General features: G+C 33.2%; 2 protein-coding genes across 2 annotated transcripts; one reads left to right on the top strand and one right to left on the bottom strand.

The window, feature by feature from the left end:
• Positions 1-5,472: 5,472 nt before the first annotated feature.
• Positions 5,473-13,855, top strand: LOC133318474 (protein PEP-RELATED DEVELOPMENT ARRESTED 1, chloroplastic). Its single transcript, XM_061520478.1, has 9 exons — positions 5,473-5,907; positions 7,351-7,506; positions 8,065-8,133; positions 8,244-8,414; positions 11,674-11,817; positions 12,034-12,192; positions 12,299-12,364; positions 12,639-12,698; positions 13,602-13,855. The coding sequence occupies exons 1-9, from the start codon at positions 5,560-5,562 to the stop codon at positions 13,647-13,649; spliced, it is 1,221 nt and encodes a 406-aa protein (XP_061376462.1). The 5' UTR covers positions 5,473-5,559; the 3' UTR covers positions 13,650-13,855.
• A 4,911-nt stretch (positions 13,856-18,766) lies between these two features.
• Positions 18,767-23,724, bottom strand: LOC133318475 (uncharacterized). Its single transcript, XM_061520479.1, has 5 exons — positions 23,312-23,724; positions 21,775-21,935; positions 21,347-21,377; positions 20,144-20,246; positions 18,767-19,171 (listed from the first exon to the last, which is right to left on the bottom strand). The coding sequence occupies exons 1-5, from the start codon at positions 23,645-23,647 to the stop codon at positions 19,065-19,067; spliced, it is 738 nt and encodes a 245-aa protein (XP_061376463.1). The 5' UTR covers positions 23,648-23,724; the 3' UTR covers positions 18,767-19,064.
• Between the last annotated feature and the right edge of the window lie 3,463 nt (positions 23,725-27,187).

Genomic DNA, 27,187 nt, shown 5'->3' with positions numbered 1-27,187 from the left:
TTTGAAGCTCATTGGTAGTTTTTGTAGATACAAAGTATGTTTTGATAATAACAAAGTGGCAACAACAAAAAAGCAAGATCGTTTGATCAAGAGCAAAAAACATCAACCATATATGGATATTGAAAAATGTATGATGTAGCCACACAAGAAGAGTGATGTCATATTAAAGTGGCAAGATCATTGGATCAAGAGCAATAAGGAATAATTAGAAGAGCAATAACAAGATCAAAGACAACTAACCATGGACAACATCTAAGAGAAGCTCAATATCATAACCATGGTAAAAAATGATCAAAACCAACAAAGTGTCAAGCATTGTCATATTCAACAAGTCAAAGCATCAAGTTCAAGAAAAGATCCAAGACACAAGACATGAAGCTAAGTCTAAAATCATATTTAGAATATATCTTTAGGACTTAGAATATATGTGAGGGTATATGATAGATTGCATTGCATGAGCTCAAAGTTTTTCTCAAAGTAAATGTGTTTTTCAAATTGTATAATCATAACCTTTATATACTTGAAAGGAATTTGAAAAATTATATGGAAAAGATCATTGACATATTTTATAACTTCAAAACATATTTATCAAGTCAAGATCTTTCACAAAAAGTAGTTGGAAGCAAGCTAGAACACATTTTAACTTAAATTTGTTGCTTAATTTTGCTGCTGCCTTCCATACAATTTTTCGTATCTAATATGATGGATTTGGATATTGTGTTCTCATAAAAGTTGTAGATCTCTCTTTTATTTTTCTAAAGAGACCAAGATCACATCAATCCGACAAGTATAACTCCAATTATAGCCAAAATACGAAATAGTGTTCTTGCTGTCAAGTTGGGAATCGACTACCACTGCAACAGATCCCAACGGCTATAAAACGGCTAGTTTTTAAAAGTGGTCCCAACGGCTATAAACAGCTATAAAACGGCTAGTTTTTCAAATGAGATCCCAACGGCTATAAACAGCTAGTTTCCCAACGGCTAGTTTCTCAACAGTTAGTTTTCCAACGGCTATAAACGGCTAGTTTTCAATGAAAACACTATATATGCATTCACAATGACTCAAAAAGATTGGGCATCATTTCTACACATATTAAGCATGCTTTGAGAGCTTCTACACTATCGTTTTCATATTCTTTCATATCTTTCAAAGATCAAACAAATTTGAGCTCATATCTTAAAAATTCATATACCCATAGTGCTTCAAGTTGTATATCCACACTTTGAGAGTGTATATTCATTTCTAAATATTTCCCTCCTTGTATTCTTGAGTTGAAAGGGTTGTGAGACCCATTGTTTGAGAGGTGGCCAAATACCTATGTAAATTTGGAGTGAATTATAAGGTTACCAAGTACCAATAAACTTGGAGATTGAAAGGTATCCAAGAACCCGAAGTCTTAGAAGATTGTAAAGGTTTTTCAAGCACCCGTGAAGCTTGACCATTAGTGAAAGAGTTGATCGAGCGACTTCAGTCTGGACGTAGATCACAAGTGGTGGTGACCGAACCAGGATATATAGTGTTTGCAATTTTGTAAACTCTAAACTTTTTATTTCTAGCACTTTAATTGCTTCTTTGATATCTTGTATGTGCTAGTATAAATTCTACAATTGTGATACATTATATGTTATGAATTGTTTGAATGCATTGATTAGCTTTTCATATGTCAAAGTGTGCTTGAAATGATTATTTAGAAACTAGAAGGGGGCTTTTGCGAAAATCTTGTAATACTTAATTCACCCCCTCTTGAGTATGGAAGCCATATTCCTAACAGTTTTCGTATGTGAATTTTTAATATAAGTAATATGTTTATATTTTTTTAATATCTGAACAGTAAATCCGGTTGAACCCAGTTGAACATGGTCGAACCAATGACCTAGTACCTCGACTGAGTCGATGACCGGTTCAAGTTTTAAAATACTGTTCCTAACAATAAATTGACGTTCAAAAAGGGAGTGCCTGTCATGCTTTTGAGGAATATAGATCAATCAAGAGGGTGTGCACATGATTGCTTATTACAAAACTTGGTGAACATATTGTTGAAGGGAAAATTCGTTCAGGCAATAACATAGGTGAGATCGTGTTAATCTCAATGATGAATTTGAGTCCTTCTAATTACACCTTCCCTGTAAAGTTTGAACGCAGGAAATTTTCATTGGTTGTTTGTTTTGCCATGACAATAAACAAGAGTTAAGGTCAGACTTTATCTCATGTACAAATTTATCTTACAAAACCAATTTTTACTCATGGCTAATTGTATATTGCTCTCTAGGGTCAAAAGTAAGAAGAGTTTAAAGCTTCTCATACTTGACGATCATGGCATAATTGCCAATATTACAACAAATATTGTATTCAAAGAAATTTTCCAACGATTGAAATAAATTAATTTATCTTATTTGTTGAACTATTTTACATTAATTTACAGAGTTTGTTATTTTTCTATAATATGTAATGTACCATAATTTTACTCTTTATTATAATAAAGACGACAACCCTAAAAATAATTTGATTTTTAAGTTGAATTTGTATCTTTACTTTACTTGTACTTTAACCCATTATATAACTTCTCATTCCACATTGTAGATTTCTTTTGAATTAAAAAAATAAAAGTATACAAAAAATTATATTATATTTTTTTTAGATATATTATTAAATTTAATTTTAATTTATGCATAGTCTTATGAAGAGTTTTTTAAACACACATATCTTATTTAAATATTATTATTAAATAGAACAATGCTTATTTACAAATGATTATTTTTTTTGATAAATCACAAATATATTCCATGAGATGTAATTTTATTCGAATCGGGAACATTCATGTCTAAATATATTCAAATCGGGAATATTCATGTCTAAATATATTGACTATATTTGGCTGAGTGAATATATCATGGAAATATATAGTTTCCTAATATTTTAATTTTTAAGCAGCAAATGATTTCTGTTTGGATAAAATTCTCTGTAACTCACCCTCTTTCTTTATTTATTTTTTCTCTCTCTTTTCTTTTGCTTTCTCTCTCAATTATTTTGTTTTCGTGGGGGAGAGAAAATTTATTCTGCGACACTTTCTTTCATATTAAGGGGGTGTATTGGATTAGAATTTTAAAAGACTTTTTTTGAGATAAAAATCTTACAGATTTTAAAAGACATTTTAGAATTGGAGAGACTTTATAGACTTTTTTAAAAGACTTTTTTTACAATCAAGATTTCATAAGATTGGATTTTAAAGAATTTTAATAGAATTCATAAGATTTGAAAGGACAATATGGATTTATAAGATTTTAAAAAATTATATGAATTTTTAGCAAATATTCAAAATTACAAGAGTCAATAAAAACAAATAACAAAGAAATACAATGATATTAATAAAAAAAAGTAAACTTAACAACGGGTTGAAAAATTATCTAAAAAATTACTAAGCAATAACTCTTCACATAATATAATTTTCTCAATAAGTTTGAGTTTGAGTTTGATTTGCGAAAATAATAACCATATATCAACGGTTAACTTCCAAGTTAAATATTAATTAATGAGTTTGATTTGTTAAAATAATAACCATTGATTGACGAAAATCAACGGTTAAAATATGGTTGTAAACAAAAATAGGTTGTAAGTATAATATTCTCCATAAAAAAATAACAAAGAAATGCAATGAAATTAATAAAAAAAGCAAAACCTAATATAATTTTCTCAATCAGTAAAACATAATATAATTTTTGACAAACATTCAAATTACTAAACAACAGCTTTTCACATATCTAATGAGTTGAAAATTATCTTCTTCATTTGGTATCAAAGTTATGCATATATGATTATAAGACCCAAATTTTTTTAATTATAAAAACAATTCTAAATTTGCATATAAAACCTAAAGTTCATGATAAAATTTCGTTTGAAATTTTTTGCAATTGAACTTGAAAACCTTGGAGTTTTTGTTTTACGTGATGAGAGTTTTCTAACCATATATCATATGCATATTTCATTGAATATTCTAAGAAAATTTTGAATCTGAAATTTTGGGTTTAATTACATGAAAGTTTAGAAAATTTCTCAATTTTTTTTTCAGTTGATACATTGAAACCTTAAATTGCTTTGGGGCTTTTGAGAAACAAGTTTTTAGTTATCTATTGACACAAAAATTGTTTGAAATCATTTTCTATAGTGAAGGAATTTCGTTCATGAATGTATTGTTACGAAATATATGGTTCATATTATGAAAGTTTCAATCTTTCTTTAAATTGATATTGCTTCATTGATGTAAAACGAAAATTGGTTTGAAGGTTTTAGTTTTCCTGTTATTTTTTCACTATTTTATGTTGTTTTTAATACAAAAATCACACGTTTTTGTGCCAAGAAAAACCACGACCCATAGCTTGAACAATCACTTTTTAAACTTCCAAAATTTCTCAAAAATAGCTCAAAAATATGTTATTTTTGAGATAGATTATATTAAAATCTCGTTGGTTTGTTGTTTCTGGGTTGTTTTGTGATGAAAATCACTGAAAAATGTTTTTTTTTTTAGTTTTGACGAAACTCCCATGACCCAATTTCGAGCAGTCAACCTGCCAAAGGAAGAAGAAAATACTGCAACAGAAGAATCTCAAGAAAACCTAAGGTAGTGTTTGGTTCGATAGAAATTTTTTTTTACTAGGGAAATGTAATTGATAGGGAAATGGTTGGAAAATGAGTTTGGTAGGAAAATGTAAAAAAAGTTGTTTGGTTGACCCAAATATTACTAGGAAAATTTATTTAAATATGCAAAATCTATGTTAGGGAGAAACTTTGCACCTGTTTTTTCACTTCCCCAGTTATCTCAAAATACCACATCTCAAGTGGTATTCTGTAACAGTGAATTTCATCCAAAAATCAACACAAAAGTCATTTTCCCATCTATCCTATTTGCCTGGTATTTCTTGAAAAACCCTGAACCAAACGTGGTATTTTCCAATATTCACTTACACTTTTCCATCAATCTCAAAATAAACCTTCAACCAAACACTACCTAAGGGTTGGGGTGAGATTGTGAGAGAGACATCCTATTTATATTTTTCACTAAAAAGTCTCACGAAATCCACACCAATAGAAAATCCATTAAAATCGTTGGATTTTTGAATACCACGAGATTGTGATTCCATTGTTTAAAATCCTAATTGAATACCAACGAATTTAGACGTATTTTAAAATGATCTTTTAAAATCCTAATCGAATACCACGTGACTTTTTTTCAATCCATTAAAATTCTAATCGAATACCAACGGATTTTTTTATCCAAAAACAATCCATTAAAATCCTTTAAAATTCTAATTTTATTTTTTATCTCTCTCTTTTCTTTTGCTTTCTCTCTCAATTATTTTGTTTTCGTGGGGGAGAGAAAATTTATTCTGCGACACTTTCTTTCATATTAAAGCAACAGTGGAGTGGAACTAGAAAACCCTCTCTATTTTTATACCCTTTGATATCTTATCCACCGTCTAGACTCTCGGTTCTCTTACTAAAACCCTGTGAATATAAACCCCCAAACCAAAAACAAACAAAAAAAAGAGAGAAAACAACGAAATGCTCCTTCGTGCTTCACTCTTCGTCCCTGCTTGTTCTCACACCTCTCTTAATAATCTCTTCCCTTCTTCTCTTCCAACATTAACTTCCCCTCACCAATGGCAGTTTCAGTTGCATTTGAAACAGCATAATAGAAAGAGTCACGTTTTGTTGTCAAGCACAGACAACGCCAGTTACGAAGTTGGTGGTGGATACACACACGAGGAGTTTGATGCACAATCCCTTAATCAAATGATCCAAAATCAAAACACCGATACGGATACGGATACGGATACATCTTCTCAACGTGAAGCACTCCTTAAAGGAGGAGAACAAGTCATCTCTGTTCTCCAAGAAATGATTACTCTTGTAAGTTATTATTATTATTATTAAGCAGTATCATACAGTTGATTTTTTTTTTTTTTTTTTTTTTGTATTTGTATTTGACATATATAATTTATTGAGAATAAATAATTATATAATACAATAAATTATAATCGGTACATGCACGAAAATTAACAGTTAAAATTTGGTGCGGACTTATTATTCTTACAATTGATCATATTCTTATTATTATTATTGAATGTAATTATTCTGATGAAGGAGTAATCCATTTATAGTACACAGGGAAGCTTGTACATGAAGCTTGGAGTACTGGAATGTAAAAATAGGATCAGTTACACCTGATCAAAACTAGTGTAACAACCTGAACTTATAATTAACTAACTAACTAGTGGTGTAGTTTACACCCTGTAGGCTTGGTTCTGGAGCATACCAGCGACCAACTAATACAATACAAAAGATATAGAATAAGCAATGCGACTAGGAGTAAGCGAGGGAATAAAACGTTAGAGAAATTGCATTCTTCTATGAATTGTTCTTTTGTTATTATGGAATCAGAACTTTCCTAGAAAGTGAGAGAAAATATGAGGAAGGGGAAGAGAGTTAGAGAGAGAACAAGAATGGATACTGATTTACACTTGTGTACATGATCTGTTAGTTGTTACAACAGTCTCAGAGACTGTTATAACAACCTAACAGACAGCTCTAACAGATTCTGACATAAGTAATTATAACTAACAGAGAGAATATACTCTAATATCTACGACAGTGGATCCTGTCATATGTTATTTAATATGACCATATCATGTGGGAGGATCCTAGTTGTACAAGGGTGAATTAATAGTGATAAGAGAAGAAAGAGAAAAAAATATTGCGAAGGAAGTTAAAAAATCATCACCATTGATTTGTTCATTGATGGTTAAGATCGTTTGACATGATATGGTCATGTTTAATAACACGAGATGATTCATTTCCAATATCTACTAATTTTTTATGTCACCAGAGTGCATGTGTAAGTGTGTGAATATTTTAATTTCGTAAGCTTGTGCATTACAACTGATAAGTGAGGACAATCTCTTCTATTGTTTGTTTGTCATTGACATAGTGTTGATACACTATTTTAAAGGTGCTCATTTTCTTCATCATCTCCTCTTTTTGCGCATTTTTGCTTTTTTAGTAGCTTATAAGTTATTATTTTACTTTTAATGGGCTTCTAATATTAATGGTTGAAAACATGGAAGCTATGTGTGCTAGCCACACACATTTTCTTGGTGAAGATCATCTGATGATATCTGTCTCAGTTCTAAACACATTTTAAGCGCACTGTGCAATTTTTTCTTCTTTAGCAAATATTTTTGTTCTTGGTCATGTCTATGTGCTTTCACTTTCAGCTATTGCATGAAAGCTTATTGAATCCTAATGTGTTATGTTGTCATGAGAACCCTATTACAAGTATCACTTTGTGTCCAGTTGGAAGACATGGACATGGATGAAGAATCTGAAAAAGTGGCAGTGGAGTTGGCTGCACAAGGAGTTATTGGAAAGAGAGTTGATGAGATGGAATCTAATTTCATGATGGCCCTTGATTACATGATCGAGCTTGCTGAGAAAGACCAGGATGATAAGGTATGATTTTTGAACAGGAGTTTAAAACTTGTTTGTCAACGAGGGTTGGCATAGTTGGTCGAATCTTTGGTAGGCAATATGTAATCCCATTTTAAATCCTCAATGAGGTTGGTGGTCTTAAAAAAAAAAAAAACTTGTCTAATTTTATTTAGAAACATGCATGTTCCATTCCATTCAGAAAGCTCTCCAATTATATTTTATGACTTCTACATTTGGATCCTTTATTGGAAACTGATTTATGTCCTTTTTTTTTGGTTTTATTTCGTTTTATCATGTTTTTGTTTCTGTTTTCCTAACGCGAGTCTCATAGACTGCAGTTGCTGCAACTTATTTGAACTAATACAAGCACACAATTATTGGTCCTTCTTATTAGAAAATATCAAGAGAAGGATATTTGTACCTCTCGTTGTCCCTCAACTCCTCTCTGCCCTTAAATTTTAACTTGATCGGTGTTTAGTAAGTAGTATCCTTTAAATGATGCCACTATATCTTGTTGAGCAAAGAAACTGTCATCAGTTGTTGTGATTGGGAATTAACTGCTTTTGTATTTCCATCCAGCGCAAGTCACTGTTGGAAGTTATCAAAGAGACAGTATTATCACATCTTACAAAAAAATGTCCACCCCACGTAAGGAAGTTCTTTGAGCCAGTTCTTAGTCATTTTTCCTATTAAAGAATGGTTCCAAATCCAACTTCTATGTTGTATATCAATGTGCACTTTTGCCCTTCAACTTCTAGGTTCAAGTAGTTGGTCTTCTATGTAGAACTCCCAAAAAGGAAAGCAGACATGAATTATTACGCCGAGTTGCAGCTGGTGGTGGGTTATTTAAAGGCGAGAATGACTTGAAGATTCATATCCCAGGGGCAAATCTAAATGACATAGCCAACCAAGCTGATGATTTATTAGAGGTATGTATAGAAACTTCAAGCTTTATATAAATTACCAGGTCAGGTCCTTGCAGTCTTTCAAACTTTAAATTGTCTTGTAATCATACTTGGTGACTATTTGATGAAGGTTATTAAAATGTCTTTTTATTAAATGAGAGCAAAGTGGACTTAAATCCCTTGAGGTTGGCCTAAATTACATTGTCCTCTCGTTTCAATAATTTCATACCTCGAAATGATTGTAATTTTCTCTTTTTTCTTATTGTTAAGTAAAGAGGGTGAGCCTGGAGCAATGGTAAAGTTGTTCCTTTGTGACTGAAAGGTCACGTGTTCAAATTCGAGAAACAGTCTCTTAGCCACTTTCGCTAGTCGGGATTTAATGGGGAGTGTTTATTTTTTTCTTATTGTTAAGAGTGGGCTTTGGCTTGTTTATAGATATTTTATATTTTGTACCTATGCACTAATAATATATTGTGGCCTAACTAAAGAAAATTAGAGCTTTTCAACCAAATACAAATATCCTTTCTTTGCACCTGTTCTAGTATTTTGGACTGGTGAAGTTGCAAGGGTTCCTTTGGAATTCCCTGTTAATGGTTTTCTTCAAAAGTTTCCCCTGAAAGATGTATCATTGGATATTGAATATCAGGAGATGATTGTGATAGGATCTAGCAAAATATCAGAGTAAAATGCAACAAAACACCAACAAATGGCCCAGAGAACTGGATTTTCTTTGATATATTAGTAAGGGAAAGTACAAATTACAGAGACAATTCAGAAGTAATGGAAGAAGAAAGGAAAAATACAAGAATAGCTAAAATGTTTTCTGGAGCAATTCGAGAGGCTCCATATTTCTCTCATAGTCTGGTTTTCTAGCCCAAGTATGTCCAAATTCCCAATCTACCTTTACACACTACACATTCCCCCTCTTATACTCAGCCTAACCTCCTAGAATATTCTAAAGTTAGTTATGCCACCTCATTGGTAGAACATAATCCCCTACAACCCACCTTACATGCACCTACATATATATTCCTATCAATACGCTCTCCCAAAACATTCACCTTGCCCTTAAGCTGGGGTTCAGCCCCAAAAAACCTTCCACCGAGATCCCATTGCTTAAATTGTAGAGTTCCATATGTGCCCGAGGTATGATAATGGTAACATGGGTCCCCACATAACAAGTGCAGTTGAGGAATTTGGCAGCGATGTTCGAGATTCCATCTTGAATCACAATTCCCACTTGCCTACCAACGCCTCTACTTTCGACTCGATAACCATCGCCCGCCATTACTCTGTAATTAGGTGTCTCCACCACTGATTTCCCCAAAAAATTGTGAGACGCGCCACCATCCTCCAACATGACCGCCTTGTCCCCATTGATTGAACCCTATACTTTCATGGTTTGGGTTGAAGAGAGCCAATAGGCTGTACATGGAAAGTTGGAGGGTTTACGTTTCTTCCCTGGTTTCCGCTTCTTCCCTCCGTTCTTCCTCCTCGTGTGTAGGCTCTGGTCCTCTTCGCCTTCACTTTCTTCTTCTTCTACCATGAGCCGGTGGAGCTGCGCCACCTTGCAATGGTGATTCAGGTCCCATTTCTCCTCACATTTGAAACAAATTCCCCTCCTCATTCGATCCTGGAGTTCGTTTTGTGTCAGGCGCCTTCCCTCGACCCTAGAGCCACTGTTAGCAGCTCCATCGACGATTCTGGAAGATGAAGTCAGCCCCACTCCACGTGTATTATTGGCTGCCTGCGTGTCAAGCCCTGCTGCTCGTGTGTCACCTCCATTTCCAGTGTGGCTTAAGGGGATCACGTGCTTGGCAGCAGATGTTCCTTGAGTGAATCTATTGGCCTGAAACCCACTGTTAAGCCCATTTCCCTTGCTACCAGTTCGCAACCCAAACCTATCGTTGGCCTAAGCATCTTTCGTCTTCTTCATCAGCGTGGTTTCATACGTCATCGCCTCCTTCATCATCTTCGTCGACTTAGGTGGCTTTTCCCACAAAAGCTTCGTTCGATAACTTCCTGTAACGTCCACACCATTGCCTCGAGGAAGCTCTAGCTTAGGAGCTAGAAAATCAATGTGGTGAACGTCTTCGTTGAAACTCTCTTCTGATTCCGTCGATTCAGAACTCCTTTTGTAATAGCGACCCCACCGATGATAGCGTTCACGATTAGATCTTCCCCTGCTTCGCTAATGTTGAAGGGTCTGTAAGATTTTTGTTAGCTTTTGATCAATTCTACTAAATGTCTCTGCTACAATTTCTCTATTCCGACGGAAGTGTTCTTCGGCGGATTAGAATCTAGCATCCATGTTGCAGGTTAATTCCATTCAAAGCACCCCTAGAATCGGAGTGCTCTGATACCAATTGATAGGATCTGGCAAAATATCATAGTAAAACGCAATGAAACACCAACAAATGGCCCAGAGAACTGGATTTTCTTTGATATGTTAGTAAAGAAAAGTACAAATTAGAGACACAATTCAAAAGTAATGGAAGAAGAAAGGAAAAATACAAGAAAAGCTAAAATGTTTTCTGGAGCAATTCGAGAGGCTCCAGATTTCTCTCCCACTCTGGTTTCCCAGCCCAAGTATGTCCAAATTCCCAATCTACCTTTACACACTACACATTCACCCTCTTATACTCAGCCTAACCTCCTAGAATATTCTAAAGTTAGTTATGCCACCTCATTGGTAGAACATAATCCCCTACAACCCATCTTACATACACCTACATATATATTCCTATCAGATTGGAATGCTATTCTTTTTGCTGCCTAGTCTGATCCTCCCCTTTTACTAAATCATGACACACTTCACAAATGCCCGGTACCATCTTAGTGTTGTATATTTTCATTTTCCACATGCAAATTATTTGAATCAAGTTATTTATCTTCTAAGTTGTTTTATGATTTTATATTATTGCATCATGTACCTCACTGAAAACCCCAGAAGACCAATTGATTTTAGGTAACTATACAAATTCCTTCTCAGTTATAGACTTCGTTCAAGTTCTAGTAGGTTCTCGATTTTGGGGGCTACACAAACACACTTTATTTTTTATTTTTTACCATCCATTTCCTTTTTTAAAAAATAAAATAAAAATGTTTCCATATCTTTCAAGAGCCTTTTTTTTCTTTTTTCTTTTAAGTTTATTCTACCGATAATATTTAATTCGATTACTTTTGTTCTTTCAATTGAGTGAAGAAAGTTTCCTCCATCTTGAATCTTGACCAAGGAAACCACATGAATTTTAGATACTTTTTGGTTAATTGTTTTTTGCAGACAATGGAAACTCGTCCTGTTGTGCCTGATCGAAAACTTCTTGCAAGGCTTGTTTTGATTAGAGAAGAAGCTCGTGATATGATGGGAGGGGGAATTTTGGATGAAAGAAATAACCGTGGATTATATACTCTTCCTCCGGCTGAGGTAAGTTACCGTGTAGTTTCCATATTTTTATCTTAATATGGTTCTCACTTCTGTGAAACATTACCTAATTGTATTTCATTTACATCGATTTTATTATTTGTTGATAAAATGGGCTTTCAAATCTCCTCTACATGGATAGAGATCTAAAAGTAAACTTGATTGTTATTCATTGTCAAAAATATCATCTTGGCATCTTTAAAACTGTTGGCAGTGCAGGTGAACTTCTTAGCCAAATTAGTGGCTTTAAAACCTGGGAAAATTGTGCTTGATATGATAAGAAATGTAATGCAAGGAAAAGATGAAGGTGCAGATAACATTGGCAACGATGATGAAGATGACACTACTCATATGGCTTCAAGTGGAAATGGTGGAAGGGTGGGTTGAATTGGATGCATGTGTATTATTTGACTATGGAATGTTTTATGCATGCATGCACATTATAGTCACTTAGCATATTTAACTTGTCTGTCATGATATCCAGACAAGTGTGACAGGACAGAAGCCCCTTCCAGTACGCCCTGGGATGTTTCTTGAGACTGTCACCAAGGTAATGCTATATGTCATGTTTTTTATCTTGAATGGTGTTTTGAAACTAAATGGAAAGCCAAGTGAACAGATAATCCCTTGGAGCTGTAAAATACTTGGTCCAGTTGAACATTTAACCCACTTGAGGCACCCAAATTTTATACTGTGATATTTTACCCCATACTCAGTTCTTGTTAAACACTCTGGTCATTACTCTATTACACATTATATTCGAATGATCTTCTTTCTCTGCGTATGCATTTAACATTGATTATTTTAAATTCTTGTTTTGCCAGGTCTTGTCTGGTATATATGCCGGAACTGACTCTGGCATCACTGCACAACATCTTGAATGGGTAACTTTTTTTTTTCTTTCTTTATCAACTTCATAAATATTTCTATTTCCAAGATCAATTTCTTGCGCTCTCTGTACTTTAGCCCATCGGATAGATAAATGTCATCCTCTTCATTATAAATATCTATTTCTATGCTTAAGCTTCTTTAGTATTTTCATGTTATTTCTGTATTTTTCTTTTGGAATTCCATTAGCTGGCCTTTAATTAAACTTGCTTAACCCGGTATAATTCAGTGCTAGTTTAGCTAGACAGAGTAATTAGGGTTATTTTCAGTTTTTTGTATCTCAAAAATGTTTATTTTACTTAACTATTTTAAAAACAATCAGTTTTTTCATATAACTGTTAGTTGCAATTGCAGTTGAAGTGTTTGGTAACCAGCTTGCAAAAATATATGTTTATGAAGAGGTTGGACTTTTTCCCTGCAGATTGCACAATAGTAATCCCCTAAAATGCTATAACAGAAAGAAAGAATTAGTTTGGCTTTATCAATCTCTTGTTTTCTGTGGGTTCTTCAAGTCATAGTGGAGGGTATATTTATTTCAATGTTCCATTTGGCGTTTCTTATAATTTTTTCAAACTGTGTAGCCACAAGTACCACACATACCGAAAGGAAAATGCAGGTTTGACTAATTCAAGTGCAAAACTAAGTTTGGCGTTTGAGCATACACTACTTGATAATTATTTCCATTTATTAAAGCTGCTTTGGTTGTGCCTAGAGAATAGTTAAATACTTAAATATCACTCCTAAAGAGAATTTATGTTGCTTGAAGCTATGATGGTGGCATGATGCTAATGTGTGCTTTGTTTTGCTGATTGAATCATCTCCTAAAGTAATCAGCTATATATTCTCCTCCATGATTCCCTGAATGACTTGATTCTCTTGTTCCTTTCCCTGTCTTCCAGGTTCATCAAAAGACACTACAAGTGCTTCAAGAGATAGCCTTTAGCTAGTCCTCTCCCTCACCTCACGCTCCCTGGTCAAAAGGTTTAATGAGAAGTGGTTTTTTTTAAGGTGAATTAGGATGGCCCATTCTGTATCCACTTTTTTAGCCTCATGTGCTGCCAAAAGACTTGGTAGGTTGTTTACAGGGATAGCATTACAGATAGTATAAAACATTAGAACCACTGCCAAGTGAATAAAGTAAATTTCTTATATATGCGATTAAGAATGACTTTTTGGACTTTGCTTTGGGTTCTCTGGTTTGAGCCTAAAGTTGTGTTATTTGTCATGGTTCTGCTGAGGGTCAATATTAATTTTGCGTAGTAGTTTATGCTACCGAGTTGAAAACACGAATATCTGGAATCAGGTCTTTAGTCTGATGGTTATCCGCTTTGTAATATGTGTGGGTTCATCCTTTGAACTTGTATTACAAAATAGAATATCGGAGCATTTGTCTCCACGGCAGGACATATATATATATATATATATATATATATATATATATATATATATATATGCAAAATAATTTCTGCAGCTGCTGTACCTACAACAAGCAAGGATACACGTCCGAATCCTAGGATACGGCAACGGATCCTGAGTTTTTTTTTTTTTTTAAGAAGCCGTGGGGCCCACTTTTCTGTGTCAGCTGTAGATAACACTATCTACGGCTGCTGCAGAAATGTTAAGCTATATATATATATATATATATATATATATATATATATATAGAGAGAGAGAGAGAGAGAGAGAGAGAGAGGGAGGATCCTTTGACACCGGTGTTAAATTTGAAGTTTGACACCTCATCTGAGAGCCGTTAGATCAAAAAAGATCAATAGTGTCACATGCTTATAAATCAGAGTCGTTGATCTTTTTTTATATAACGGCTCTTACATGAGGTGTCAAACTTCAAATTTGACACCGGTGTCAAAGGATCCCGCCTCATATATATATATATATGTGTGGGTTCATTTGTTCAGCGGTTAATGTAGATAAATTAGTTATATTGAGCCCAAAACGACGTCATTTTGAAGTGGAAATCAATGTGTTTTTGTAGTTATAATTTATTTTAAGGTTATAATAGTCTTTCTTATTATAATTTTTTAATTTTTCAACCCAAAATAGCGTCGTTTTGGTAGTGAATGTAGATAACTTATCTACATTCACTGTAGAAACGTTAAAGCCTATATATATATATATATATATATATATATATATGGTTTGTTTTTTCTATAGTCAATGTAGATAACTTATTTACAGTGAGTCTAAAACGACGTTGTTTTGAGGCGAAAATTAATGTATTTTTGTAATTATAATTTATTTCAGGGTTATAATAGTCTTTTTCATTATAATTTTTTAATTTTTAAATTTAAAACGACATTGTTTTGGGAGTGAATGTAGATAACTTATTTATATTCATCTACGTTCATTTTAGAAACATTATATATATATATATATATATATATATATATATATATATATATATATATATTATTGGAACTCACCTTGATTTTATTTTTTACATCATAAGATACTCTCCTATGCAACATAAGATTAGTTTTATCTTTTATGAAAAATCACTTTCGTTGGAGGAAGAAAGTGATCTCATGCTATATTCAGTTCGAAAAGTATGCAACTATTTTTATTTGAAAAGAAAATTTGTGGGGGCTCACTTCATATGTCTCCACCGGAAACAAAGCTCCTCACTTACAGCATAAGAAAAATAATGCCCTTATTTTATACACTTTTATTTTATCATGAGTGTTACATGAGCTTAACTTGTTATTACTAGCATGTAATACTGGAATACCGAATCACTCAATGTGATGTATCAGGTTTGTGTCTAATAACAGCATTTCTGGACTGAATTATGTGTAGTTATGGGTGACAGGAATTATTTCAACAATATAAGTTTTTCTATTTGTTTAATATTATTTCCAAAATTTGACTTGGCCAAGCTGAATAGGGATGCTAAACGAGTCAGAGGCCTTTCAAGCTCGATTCATGAAGGTCTGAGTTTACATGTCTAAAATTTGTTATTGAAATCAGGTTTGAACTGACATAAAAGTTAGTTTAATAAAAAGGCTTCAAGCTCTAATTCAAAAGCCCGGTCTTAGAGCCTCTCAAGTTGGCATAGTATATTAACTTTTATTTTTATTTTATATTTTTTATACTATTCATAATTGTCCTCTTTCTGTTCTTAACTCATTTCACTCCATTTTATTGGTTAAACAGACTTTTTGAAAGATTTTGTTCAATATTATGCTGTTTGGATATACATTGAATTTATGAATCTTTGTGGAATTATTAGTGTTGTCGATCATATATTCTATTTGGATAAATTGTTGTTGTCTTATTTTTTTTTAATCGGCTATCAGGTTAAATCAGACTTTTATTTTTTTGTAAATAAGTCAGATCATAGGCCGATAATTATATTCATAACAGGTAACAGATTAGTAAAACTGACACATTTAAATACAGACTTAACCTTTTAAGACCAAAATCCGACCCGACTCGGCCGTTAACACCCCTACCATCCATTATGGAGCAAAGTAGTGCCAAAATAGAGCAAGTTAATGACACTAGGGAAGTTTGGAATGGAGCAACTAGATAACCCAATCGTATATTTAACTTATCCCAACACATAGGAAGTTTCAATTTCAACAAAATAAAAATAAAAACTGAACATGCTAACGTTAATATGATATTATTAATTCAATAGTCAAACTCAAACATGTAAATTAAATAGAGAAATTTAGAAAAAATAAATAAATTACATTGACAAATCATTTTAAAAATTTTCATCTAATATAATTGTCACACTTTTTCTTTTTTTGTTGAGGTTATTAATCGAAGACTTACACTAATACTTATAGATAAACAATCAATGATAATCCCCACCTAGAATCGAAAGTGAAATCTTTTTAGTAATGTTAATTCGATCTTATTAATTTAGCTAATATAGTGATTGATGATTTCATCAACTCTATTCATCAGCTCAGTTGTTTGCTCTTTTTAGCTGATCCAGTGCAATTTGAATTGCATGCCTTTGCGTAGTTTATGTGTTGCATTCAAGATTGTGCCTATCAATTTGTTCTTGGAGTACTGGGCTAACACAAAGTTATTTGGTGAGGTTCATCCATTTAGGAGATAAAGACTCCACACCCAAGATTAGAAATAATCTAGTATGTCCACTTAAAATTGAATGCCCAGTGCAATGCTATTATAGGTTGCATCAAATACTTTTTTCCCGTCATTACAAAATACTACATATGAGAATTGATCTTCTTATGTTTCTTTTTACTTGACCTTATCATGTGTCATTCACATATCAACAATTATAGTTTTAATAACAAAGCTTGTAAACAAAAAAATGAAAATGATCATTTTAATTATTAGTCATTGATTTATCAATGATTAATTAAGCTTTAACACATGATATGATATTATTAAATAAATTATGAGAGAATCCACTCGTGCTGTGGACACGCTTCGCTCACAACATGTACATGCCCTAAAACAGGTCAGATTAAATGCTGCTTTTAATTTTCCGTTATTTAATCACTCTAACATGTAGTCATGAATAGTTTCGTGTGTATGATCGTATGTTGGTAAGTTTTTCATATGGATGCAAACACACAAGATCATATAAGATTGTATGTTGATAAATTTCAGTATTTGTTCATTTTTTGTGTGGATAAATCACAAGTATCCTTTGCGGAAGATAATGTTGTTTAGAACGGACTCAAGATTAAAACTTTAAATCCATCCAAAAATAGTGTTGGAAAAGATTGAACACATACTCTCACTCTCAACTTTCATGCACCAACTGAACTACCTTCATTTGATAGTATTTGTTCATTTTAATTACTCATTCCTTACACATCGCAGCGCCAGTATTACTATCAAGATTATCACCATCAGCAAAAATCAATGCTAGGGTTTACGGTTGCAACAATGGAAAAGATGAAATGTAAATCTTTTCCTAAAAGTTTATCCCCGTAAAGTCTCACATTTATTTGGGGTAGGTTTGGTTCACCTTTTTGGCACCCATCTCGTTTTTTCATTGATAAATACGATAGACTTCTAAATATTTGGATAAAATCTTCAAATAATGCTTGATAATTAAGTGAATTAACACTGGGTACTAAACCCATAAGTGCAGTATAACAATCCCCTTTATCGAATATTAAAGAATGCAATTATATGGAAAATTGTATCAAAATTTCATCTCTTCAATTTTATTTTATTTTTTGGTAGGTCATCTCTTCCATTTTTACCTTAATTGTAAGATGAATTGTAAAAAACTCTTCGACCCAAAGGATATTTCATAGATAAGAGTGTACTAATTCCATTGGATACCAAGCTAAAAAGAATAAACAGGAATGTGGAGCCGTTTGCTACGTGGCTTTTTGTAGAATTCTCGGAAAACTGAATTTTTCTAAATTTTAAATTTTCAGATATTATCGTAAAATGAATACTTTCATCATATTTCTGAAAATCGAGATTCTCGGATAAATAAAAATTTCTCTTCTACCAAACGCCCAAGGTTTTTCCCAGTGAAGGAAAACCTTTAGGGTAGTCTAAACCGAAAAAAGTAACTAACCACCACCAACAACAAACAGGAGGGTTGTAAAGAACCAACTTAACCCAAAAACTTAAATTGTTATATGAGACTACATTAATAATTTTATATAATTCTAACACGTCCTCTCACACAAGAGCCCATTGAACATGAAGGGTGGATAATGCACAGGCCCACCTACCTGTGCTAAAAAACTCCACAATATTGAATTAATTAGTAATTAAATGGGAGACGGTGATGATTGACATCCTGTCATGAGGCTCTGATACTTTGGGTTAAATTGGTTCTTTACAACCTTCTTTAAGCTGTTAGGTGAGGTTAGAATAATAATTTTATAAAACTCTAACAAGGGTTATGACTAATAAGAGTCTTTGTGACCTTCAAGAAGCATGCTGTATTCATGAGCATGTACTTGCGTTCCATCAATTAAGCCAACACAAAGGTAATCAAAAAACATACCTACAGATTAAATAAGTTTATTAGATAAAATATCTCATCAGTTTCGTGTTACTTTTAATTTTCATTACCCTTCTCACAAGTCACAATCAAATAAGTTGGGGACAGAGAAGGGCAGGGAAAAGGTCAGTGCATTAATACATTATCATATTTCTGTTCAGAACACAACTTTCCCTACCTTACCAAAGGAGCTTTAAACCAAAAACATCCATATAATCTCCAATTGTTAACACTTTTTAAACAACATGTCAGACAATAACAGAATGTATAGTCATATTGGCAGCATATATATGTAAGCATTGAGGATAAATGGACAGCAATGTGAAGTAGGAAGGAAAACTATCCCACCTCTTTCCACAATGGCAAGCACATTTCGTCTATCCTCCTCTCAATCCCTTTCTGTTTGGCTAAAATATCGATCAGTATTTAGTGGTTGGTTCCGGCGGTCTGAATCATGAGTGTCAGGCACAGTTTCTCCATGCATGGGTGCAAAAGCTGCAATGAAGTAAATAAGGATTGATGAAAACTGAACCCTTTTTTATATAGAAAAAAGAAAAATATAGTTATAATGGAACCCAACAAAACAAAATTGCTAACAAAAACAAAAGATAGTTTGCTCCAGGGATGTTCTTGAATCACATGGGCATTTCTTGCAATTCATAAAATAAGTTATTCTGAAAAAACTTTACCTTGATACATATTGACTTCTAACAAAATTTTGAAGACTAGGTTTAAGGGTCGATTGGTTGTAAACATTAATACCGTGTACAAACAAAACAAAAATCCCTATTAGATATCATGATGTTGACATTAAATTGCTCCTTCAATACAAAATCTGAAGAAAATGACCCGATTGCTTTCAGGAGAAAGAAATTCATGGCAAACTATTTTTGTCCTCCAAAATTCTATGGAAAATTTGAAATTAGAATGGCATGAAAGAGAGCTTCCAGCATATACACATATAATTTCTCTCAATTTGACAAGCTTCTCTTACAAATATTACAATGCTGGACAGAAGAGAACAAGACACAAATAAACCCTTATCCAAAGGCCTAAAGCTCGATGAACTGTCTGGTGAAAAGTAGCCAAGCTGTTTATGAAATACTTCTGCTAGATTCAACTTAGGCTCGGCAATAACTTGATTTGTGGTTCATTTAGCAAAATTATGTCCCATTAAACTCAATGCACTACCCGGGAGCTAGCTGAATTTAAAAAACACACACACACACATAGTATACTCAGCTCACTAGCAAGTTCGTCTCTCTGCATCTCCAACATTGAAAAAACCAGAAAAAAATATTGGTTCAGCACCATAATGAGGCCAAAAGCACCACTGCTATTATTAAGTGCATCGGCCATTTTCAAAAATTTCATAAAAAATGTCCATTGAGAAAAAATGTATACAGGGATTACTAGAATTTGTGATTCTGTATGAGTATGAGTGTAACCAGCTCCATTGTAACTAACCTTTCTCTCTCATTCTTCTCTCTCTGTCATACTCAAATTTATCCCGAATAAGGTTAACCTTCTCTGAGACATCAGATTGCCTGTTTCCCCCAAAATTCTGGTCCTGCAATACAATCCAATCATCAGAGATAGTATTAGAGAAAACTATAGTAAACAATATTGCAATCTTAAAAGATTACAACTATATCATACAATTAGATCTAAAGAGGGCCTAGGTGTTGTGTCAACTAGTAACAATATGAAAATCAATCGGCATGAAAGATAATGATCATGTACCCTTAAGATCACCTGGGAGGGACTTACTCTTAGTTGAGGCAATAGTTGACCTGGGGATTTTTCTAATGTGCTCCAGGAGCACAACACTATTTCATGGTCCTTTACTAAAAAAGGAAAGTTTTCTTCCATTTATACCCTTTTCTTTTTTCAAAATTTCATCTCAATCCTTTTTATCTTCCTATTTTTAGAAAGGGAGAACAACTCCCGGAGCATGATAAACGAGCTAGGCCTGAGGATACCCTTACCAGACTAAAAAAAATTAAAACTGATTATCATTCCTTTCCCATTCTAGATTGCATGAACAAGATCCATCACCTCTCAAAGAAGAATATTCTTAAGTTGAAATTCCAACAGTCAAAGCATAAATATCCACAAAACTAAAATATGGTCAAAAGAAAAAAAAACTTTGATGCAATGTGATGGAAGCCCAAAGGTGAGGCTGTATGTTAGGTGCAACCACAGGGAATTATCGCCCTCACATGCTGAAAAGCATGAAACCATGTGAGCGGGAAAGTCTGTTAGGGACTGGGAGTGGTGCATGTGTGTGGAAGTTAAATAGGATGAGAGAGCAGGGGGCAAGGTTGTTAGTAGCAAAGAATTAGGAGAGCCCAAAGTCTCTCGAACACTCTTCACCACTGTTGTTTTGTGATATCTGTTATATTGATGTATACAAGCTCCCTGCTAGAATACAAGTTCTATCCATTTCCCTGTTCCTTCTCAATTTTGCGCTCTCTTATCTATCAACTCCATCACAATACAAACCGGAAAAATGCAACTCATTCATATGGCACTTTGTTCTGCATGACTTACTAATTAAACAATATCCTTAGAATTAAAGATATAAATTTAATGACATATAAAAACAAGACATATAAAAAATCTGCTGTACTAATCATCCTATAGTATATTAAAATCATTCAATTGTACCTTACTATTCTCTGTCGGGGACCTTCTACTCCTGAAATGCCATAACAGATAATACCAAGATTAGACAACATAATGACTGAAGTACTTTAAACCAATAATCTGATTGAGCAACAAAAATAATGTAATTTTGTTAAATCAAAATTTAAAATGTAAAGTTTGTCAACCAACTAACAATAGTGATGACCAGCAACTAATGTTTGAACAGAAAATCCAGCACCATACTTATATATAGCTAACAAAAAAGACCCTTCAAAATCTTTAAAGAATAATTGTTTGAATAAGACTCAATCCCTTGCATCAGCATGACCATCTCAACCATTTCAGTTGTCAAACCCATGCATGTTGTGACATTAAAAGCCATATCATATTTTCCGAGAAGAAAGCAGTTAAGATCCCTAGCAAGAAAGAGAAAAACAATGGAGGCAAACCTGTATGGGGAGAAATCTTCATCATCATCTTCAGCAGACTCGTAGTTTGCATGATCCAGAGCAAGCTTTTTCGAGTAACCCTCATCCCAATAAAGTCTCTCCCAGTTTTCTCTAAGTTCATTATACAGTTCCATATACTTTTTGCACCATGGATCGTGCTCCTTTCAGTACAATATAATTATTTTAGGACAACAGTCAAGATTGGAATTTCACAGTGATACATAAAAACATCACAAAAAGTAACAAATTGACAACTTCATTTCTCCAACAAGCAAGTCAATAATGCATCAGTACAACAAGATCCATCACATTTCAAATTCATATTAAGAAAGATAATGACCAAAGCGTACAAAGATAATGGCACAGTCTAACTGTTCTTGTTTCTATTTGGAGATTCGATCCACAGAAACATCTCTACATAATATCAATTTGTTCCCATGCTGTACAATTCCTTTTACCTAGTAAGGATGATAAAAAAAAATCACTCCCCGTTAAATCTCAACTAAAAAGGGTAGAAGTGAGGGCAATTCTTATACACAGTCTTACCTTAACGTATTTGCAAAGAGATTGCTTTTTGAATTTGAACTAGTGACCTTTCAGTCATAAAAAAATAGCTTTATCAGTATTCCAGAACTGTGATGATGTCAAACAAAAAACAAATAAAGGGCAATCTTGTGCTATAAAGCTCAAGGGAATTGTATAGGTCTATAAAAGACAACTTATGCATGAGGTTGATTACATGATTTGAATCTATAAGCTTTGGGTCACGTAACAAAAACACCAATAGTTGTGGCAAGACTGATAAAATAATTCCTTATTTTTTTTTTCAATAAACAAAATAATAGATTTGTTTTTTCATCTGTGAATGCAGATAAGTTATCTTCGTTAAGCTCAAATCGACGTCGTTTTGGAGCGGAAAATCAAGATATTTTTATAATTATAATTTATTATAATGTTATAATAGTCTTTACGATTATAATTTTTTAATCCGAAACGATGTCGTTTAAGAGTAAAGGTAGATAACTTCTCTCCATTCACTAATATTAAAGCCATAAATAAACAAAATAGCAGTAAAAAATATCGAACCAAAGCAAACTAAACCATCACAAAAAGGATTCCAATCATATATCAAACCTAAGATAAAGCACAACATAGATTAAACAATACTCAAACACCAAAAAAAAAAAAAAAAAAAAATCATTTTTTTCCTTTTTATTTCCTACACTATCTCCTGAATCAAACAGAAAGTGGATTAAAAGTAAATAAAATAAGAGTAAACACCTTTTTAGTCCCCGGCAATATCTACGAAGTCCTTTTTAGTCACTGGCAATAAAAAAAGACTAAATTAGTCCCGGAGAGTACAAGAAAAGAGAAAAGGACCACTCTACATATTTGGGAGTTGACATAAGGACTAACATGACTCATTTTTTTGTAATTTCAAGGACCAATTTTATCTTTTTTTATTGACGGGACTAAAAAGGACTTCGTAGATATTTACAGGACTAAAAAGGTGTTTACTCGTAAAATAAAAACTAACCGATTCCTTGAGAACGAGGCGAGTCCTACGCATGAATTGTTCCCTTAGTTGCTTGCGGCGCTTGTTGGGGATGTTCTCTCTCGGGATCACGAACCGCTCACGTGGTGGCACGTGATCGCCAATCTCGTGCATTTCGCCATCAACGACCCACCATTCCGACTTCTCCTCCGCTTTCTTCAGCGCCAGCGGCGGCGACTTGGGCCGTCGCCTAGAGTGACCTCCGCCGCCCCCGCCCCCGCCACCGCGGGTGTCGTTTCGAACAAAGCTGAGGTGGCGAAGGAGAAAGGGTGTGAGTGTGAGCGCGTGAATGCGTTTCATGACAGAAAGAGAAAGCATGGATTAGAGAGAGAGAGAGAGAGAGAGAGACGCAACAAAAGGAGAGGGCTCAGTGCTTCGAAGTGTGGTTGCTGGTTCCACTTGCACTGTTGTATTATTTCCAAGCAAAAAATGAGTGTTTCTTTGTTTTTATTTTATTTTAATTTTTTATATTAAACATTCAATATTCAGTATCTCCCAATCAATTTGAAATAGAGTCCAGTTCAATTATAAAAACTCAGCTAAAAAAATTCGAACTCGAAATCATAGATTTAGTTAAAACAATTCAGTGTCAATTAGTCTATGTGCATCATACTTTTTGTTTTAATTTTAATAAATAGCCGAATTATACTCTAAAAGAATATTAATTAGAACATGTAAAATAATCAAAAATTTGAAACTGAACTGCACTTAAAATAACTATTTTAAAAATCAGTTCTGATCCATTTTCGAATCGAACCAAATCGTTTAAACCAATTCAGTTTGATTTTTTAAAAAATTCAGTTCAATTCGACTTGTGCACACTCCTAATGTTAATAAACCATTTTATATACTATGGAAATTATGTCTAAGCTTTTTAGTAGAGTTTTTTTACCCATAGAATATAAAATCAGAAATATTTTATCCATTTAATTGTTTTGAAAAATTATTTACAAATCTAATATGAAAAGATGCGTATCTTGTTATTGCACATTGATGTTGCACATCACCCCATATACAATTTCTGTATAAATCAATGTGTGTCTGTCACATGTCGGATTTTATAAGAAGCATGTTGACGATCACGGCAAGTGCACCGGTCGTACAAGTAATATAATGTTTAAGTAAAGAATCGTTCTCACGAAGATTATAACTCAACCACTAGTTCACTACTTCGACTTAAGTTGGACAATCAAAATTGGATTTGTAACAAGATATGATTTGAATATTTAAAAATATTTAAACTAATTAATAGCAAGAATAAAAACAAGAAATTAAATATTTGAATTAACTGATAGAAATTAAACGTAGGTAGGGTTTCGATTTCCTTAAATCTCTCACGAACATGAACTGCTGCCTCCAAGTACCAAGAATTCTCCAAGAATATGAAAAAATGTGTAATTCTGCCCCAAATTGTGTTTTTATAGGCAAAGAATCCGTGCCCTGAGTGGATAATTCAATTGGGCCTAAGTTGGGTCGTGATGGGTGCTTAAGCCTTATGACACAGTGGCAATTTTTATATGAGGGCGCTTAAGCCCTCTCTTCAAAGAGAAACTTTTTACCTGACAGCGAGCTTAAGCCCCGTTTTGGGAGCTTAAACCCTTTCATACATAAACTTTTTAGTAATTGGGAGCTTAAGCTCCGAAATGGGAGCTTAAGGCTCCACTTTAAGAATTGTAATTTCTTCTATTTTCACTTGGAATCTTCATGATCTTCAAGGTTTTGAGCTCCAATTTTTTAAGCTTTATATTTGCTTCCATTTAATATCAATTACCTTCAAAATAAAAAATTATCAATTATTTAATTCATAATTCACAAAGTTCATGTTTTTACACTAATAAACCTTAATTTTCACCTATTTAACTTGATAATGCATGTAAATTTAGTCTATAAAACAAGATAAACTAAAGGTTTATCAAACAATTCCCAAATTTGAAGATTGTTGTCCTCAGCAATTAACTAGAATAAAACTATGGGAAATGGAAACGGCTAATCATGCTTAATGAATAACAAACAGGACTAATCAATAGTAAGATATCAGAGTATTCAGGTTTAAAATCAATGACACATCAAGTTCAAGCAAACATTCACAACTCACTAGTCATAAAATCATAACATGAGCTCTCAAGATAAAGAGTAGTATATTTCATATCCGTAACACCTTCTCACTAGGATTTTCATTTATTCACTCACACTCAAGTGTCTGAGAGTATGTGTTTTACTCATACGTATGAATTAACACTACTATAGGCTTGGTTATATTCTCACTCTCTACAGTCTAATTGGTATACAAAGTCAATCAAAAGGTATTTGTTAAGGTTGTAATGTGGCTTAGGTAACAGGGAAGGAATTATCTGGGTAAGTGGCTTGCTGATCAAAATTCAAATTCAAAGAGGAACTAGTATAACTGTTCAACACATAACAAACATATTTTCTTATTTGCTTCCTCCTCTTTTTTTCACTTACTCATATAACATTAGTCTTTTCTTTCTTTTCCTTCTTTTTTTTTATATATACACACTTCATCTTTTTTCTTTTCATTATTCACCACTTTTTGGCTTTTTCCTCTTTTCACCTTTTCTTCCTTACACTATGGTTTGATTTCTCTATTTTTGTTTCAATTACACTCAGCTCCTCATTTAAATTTGAATTTCAATCAATTCAGGTGAGGATATGTATGGAGTGGCTATTCGTAACTGTGTCAATGAAAAAAAAAAAGACTAGGCTCAAGGGGTTTAATCTAAGGGTGGCTATTTGGCCTTCTAGCTTTTAGAAAAAACTGCCTCTATCATTTCAACAATTGTATACCACAGACCATCTCAAGCAGAAACAAAACAAGTTCTAGAGTGATTCAAACAGTAAAGTGCACACCAAAAAAATTAATTCTCTGTTTAGGCTCAAAAGCTCGCGGCTAAGGGTGCAAGACTCATTTTCCACTCTTGATCTGATCACTATAGTTATTTTTCTCTTATTCCAGTGAATTATTATGCATGCTTGACTGATGTTCATTTATATGTGAAAATAGAGTTTACATCATCATACTCCTAATGTAAGAAATAAACAATCTCTTGTAATTATTCATTTCTGCATATATATGAGGTAGATTGGAAAAATTAAAATTCACCATCTTAAAAATTCACCAAAATTTAGTGATTGAGGATGGGATGAAGCGGGAATTAAAACTAAATTGAAAATTTTAAAATAATTAAAACTAGTACGAATTCAAAATAAAATAAAACTAAAATAATATGAAATTAAATTAAAAGATCTCCCTGAATTATTGCATCTGTATATTGGATAGTCTTTGTGTAATCAAGAATTCCTTTCGACCATGTGAAGTTTGTGGTCTGATGTATCGCGTGGTACCAATTCCCAGATTTAAATCTTGATGTCCTCAGCAATTAATTTAAATCTAAAAAGAATCCTTAGCGAGAAATTAGTAAATTAATATACTCTGAAACAGTCACAGAAAATGAAACTACGGTCAGCATGTGATATATCCAAAAAATCATGTCAGGATCAGTCTCAATATACATCTCATATCATCATGAAAACAAAATCAATAGGAAAGAAAATAATAATAATAAAGAAAAAAAATCTAAGCACTGAGACAATGGTCAATCCTCATCAATGTCAGTAGTGGGTGCAATATCATCTCTATTAGCATCCCTTGGGTTCTACTCTTATGTTCACCTGTAAATTCCATCTCAAGAATATAATCATCAGTCTTAGTGCCTAAATTTTTTTATTTTTATTTTACTAACAATAAAAACAAATAAAATAACTAAAAGTAACATAATGAAAAATATAAATTGTTAGGTTGCCTCCCATAAGTGCTTGTTTTACGTCACGAGCCTGACG

This window comes from Gastrolobium bilobum, unplaced genomic scaffold, assembly GCF_033153095.1.
Source record: "Gastrolobium bilobum isolate Gb01-03AN ecotype WA unplaced genomic scaffold, APGP_CSIRO_Gbil_v1 utg70441, whole genome shotgun sequence".
Classification (NCBI taxonomy): domain Eukaryota; kingdom Viridiplantae; phylum Streptophyta; class Magnoliopsida; order Fabales; family Fabaceae; genus Gastrolobium; species Gastrolobium bilobum.
The sequence above is the reverse complement of the archived record's forward strand: the minus strand, read 5'-3'. Positions and strand labels throughout refer to the sequence as shown.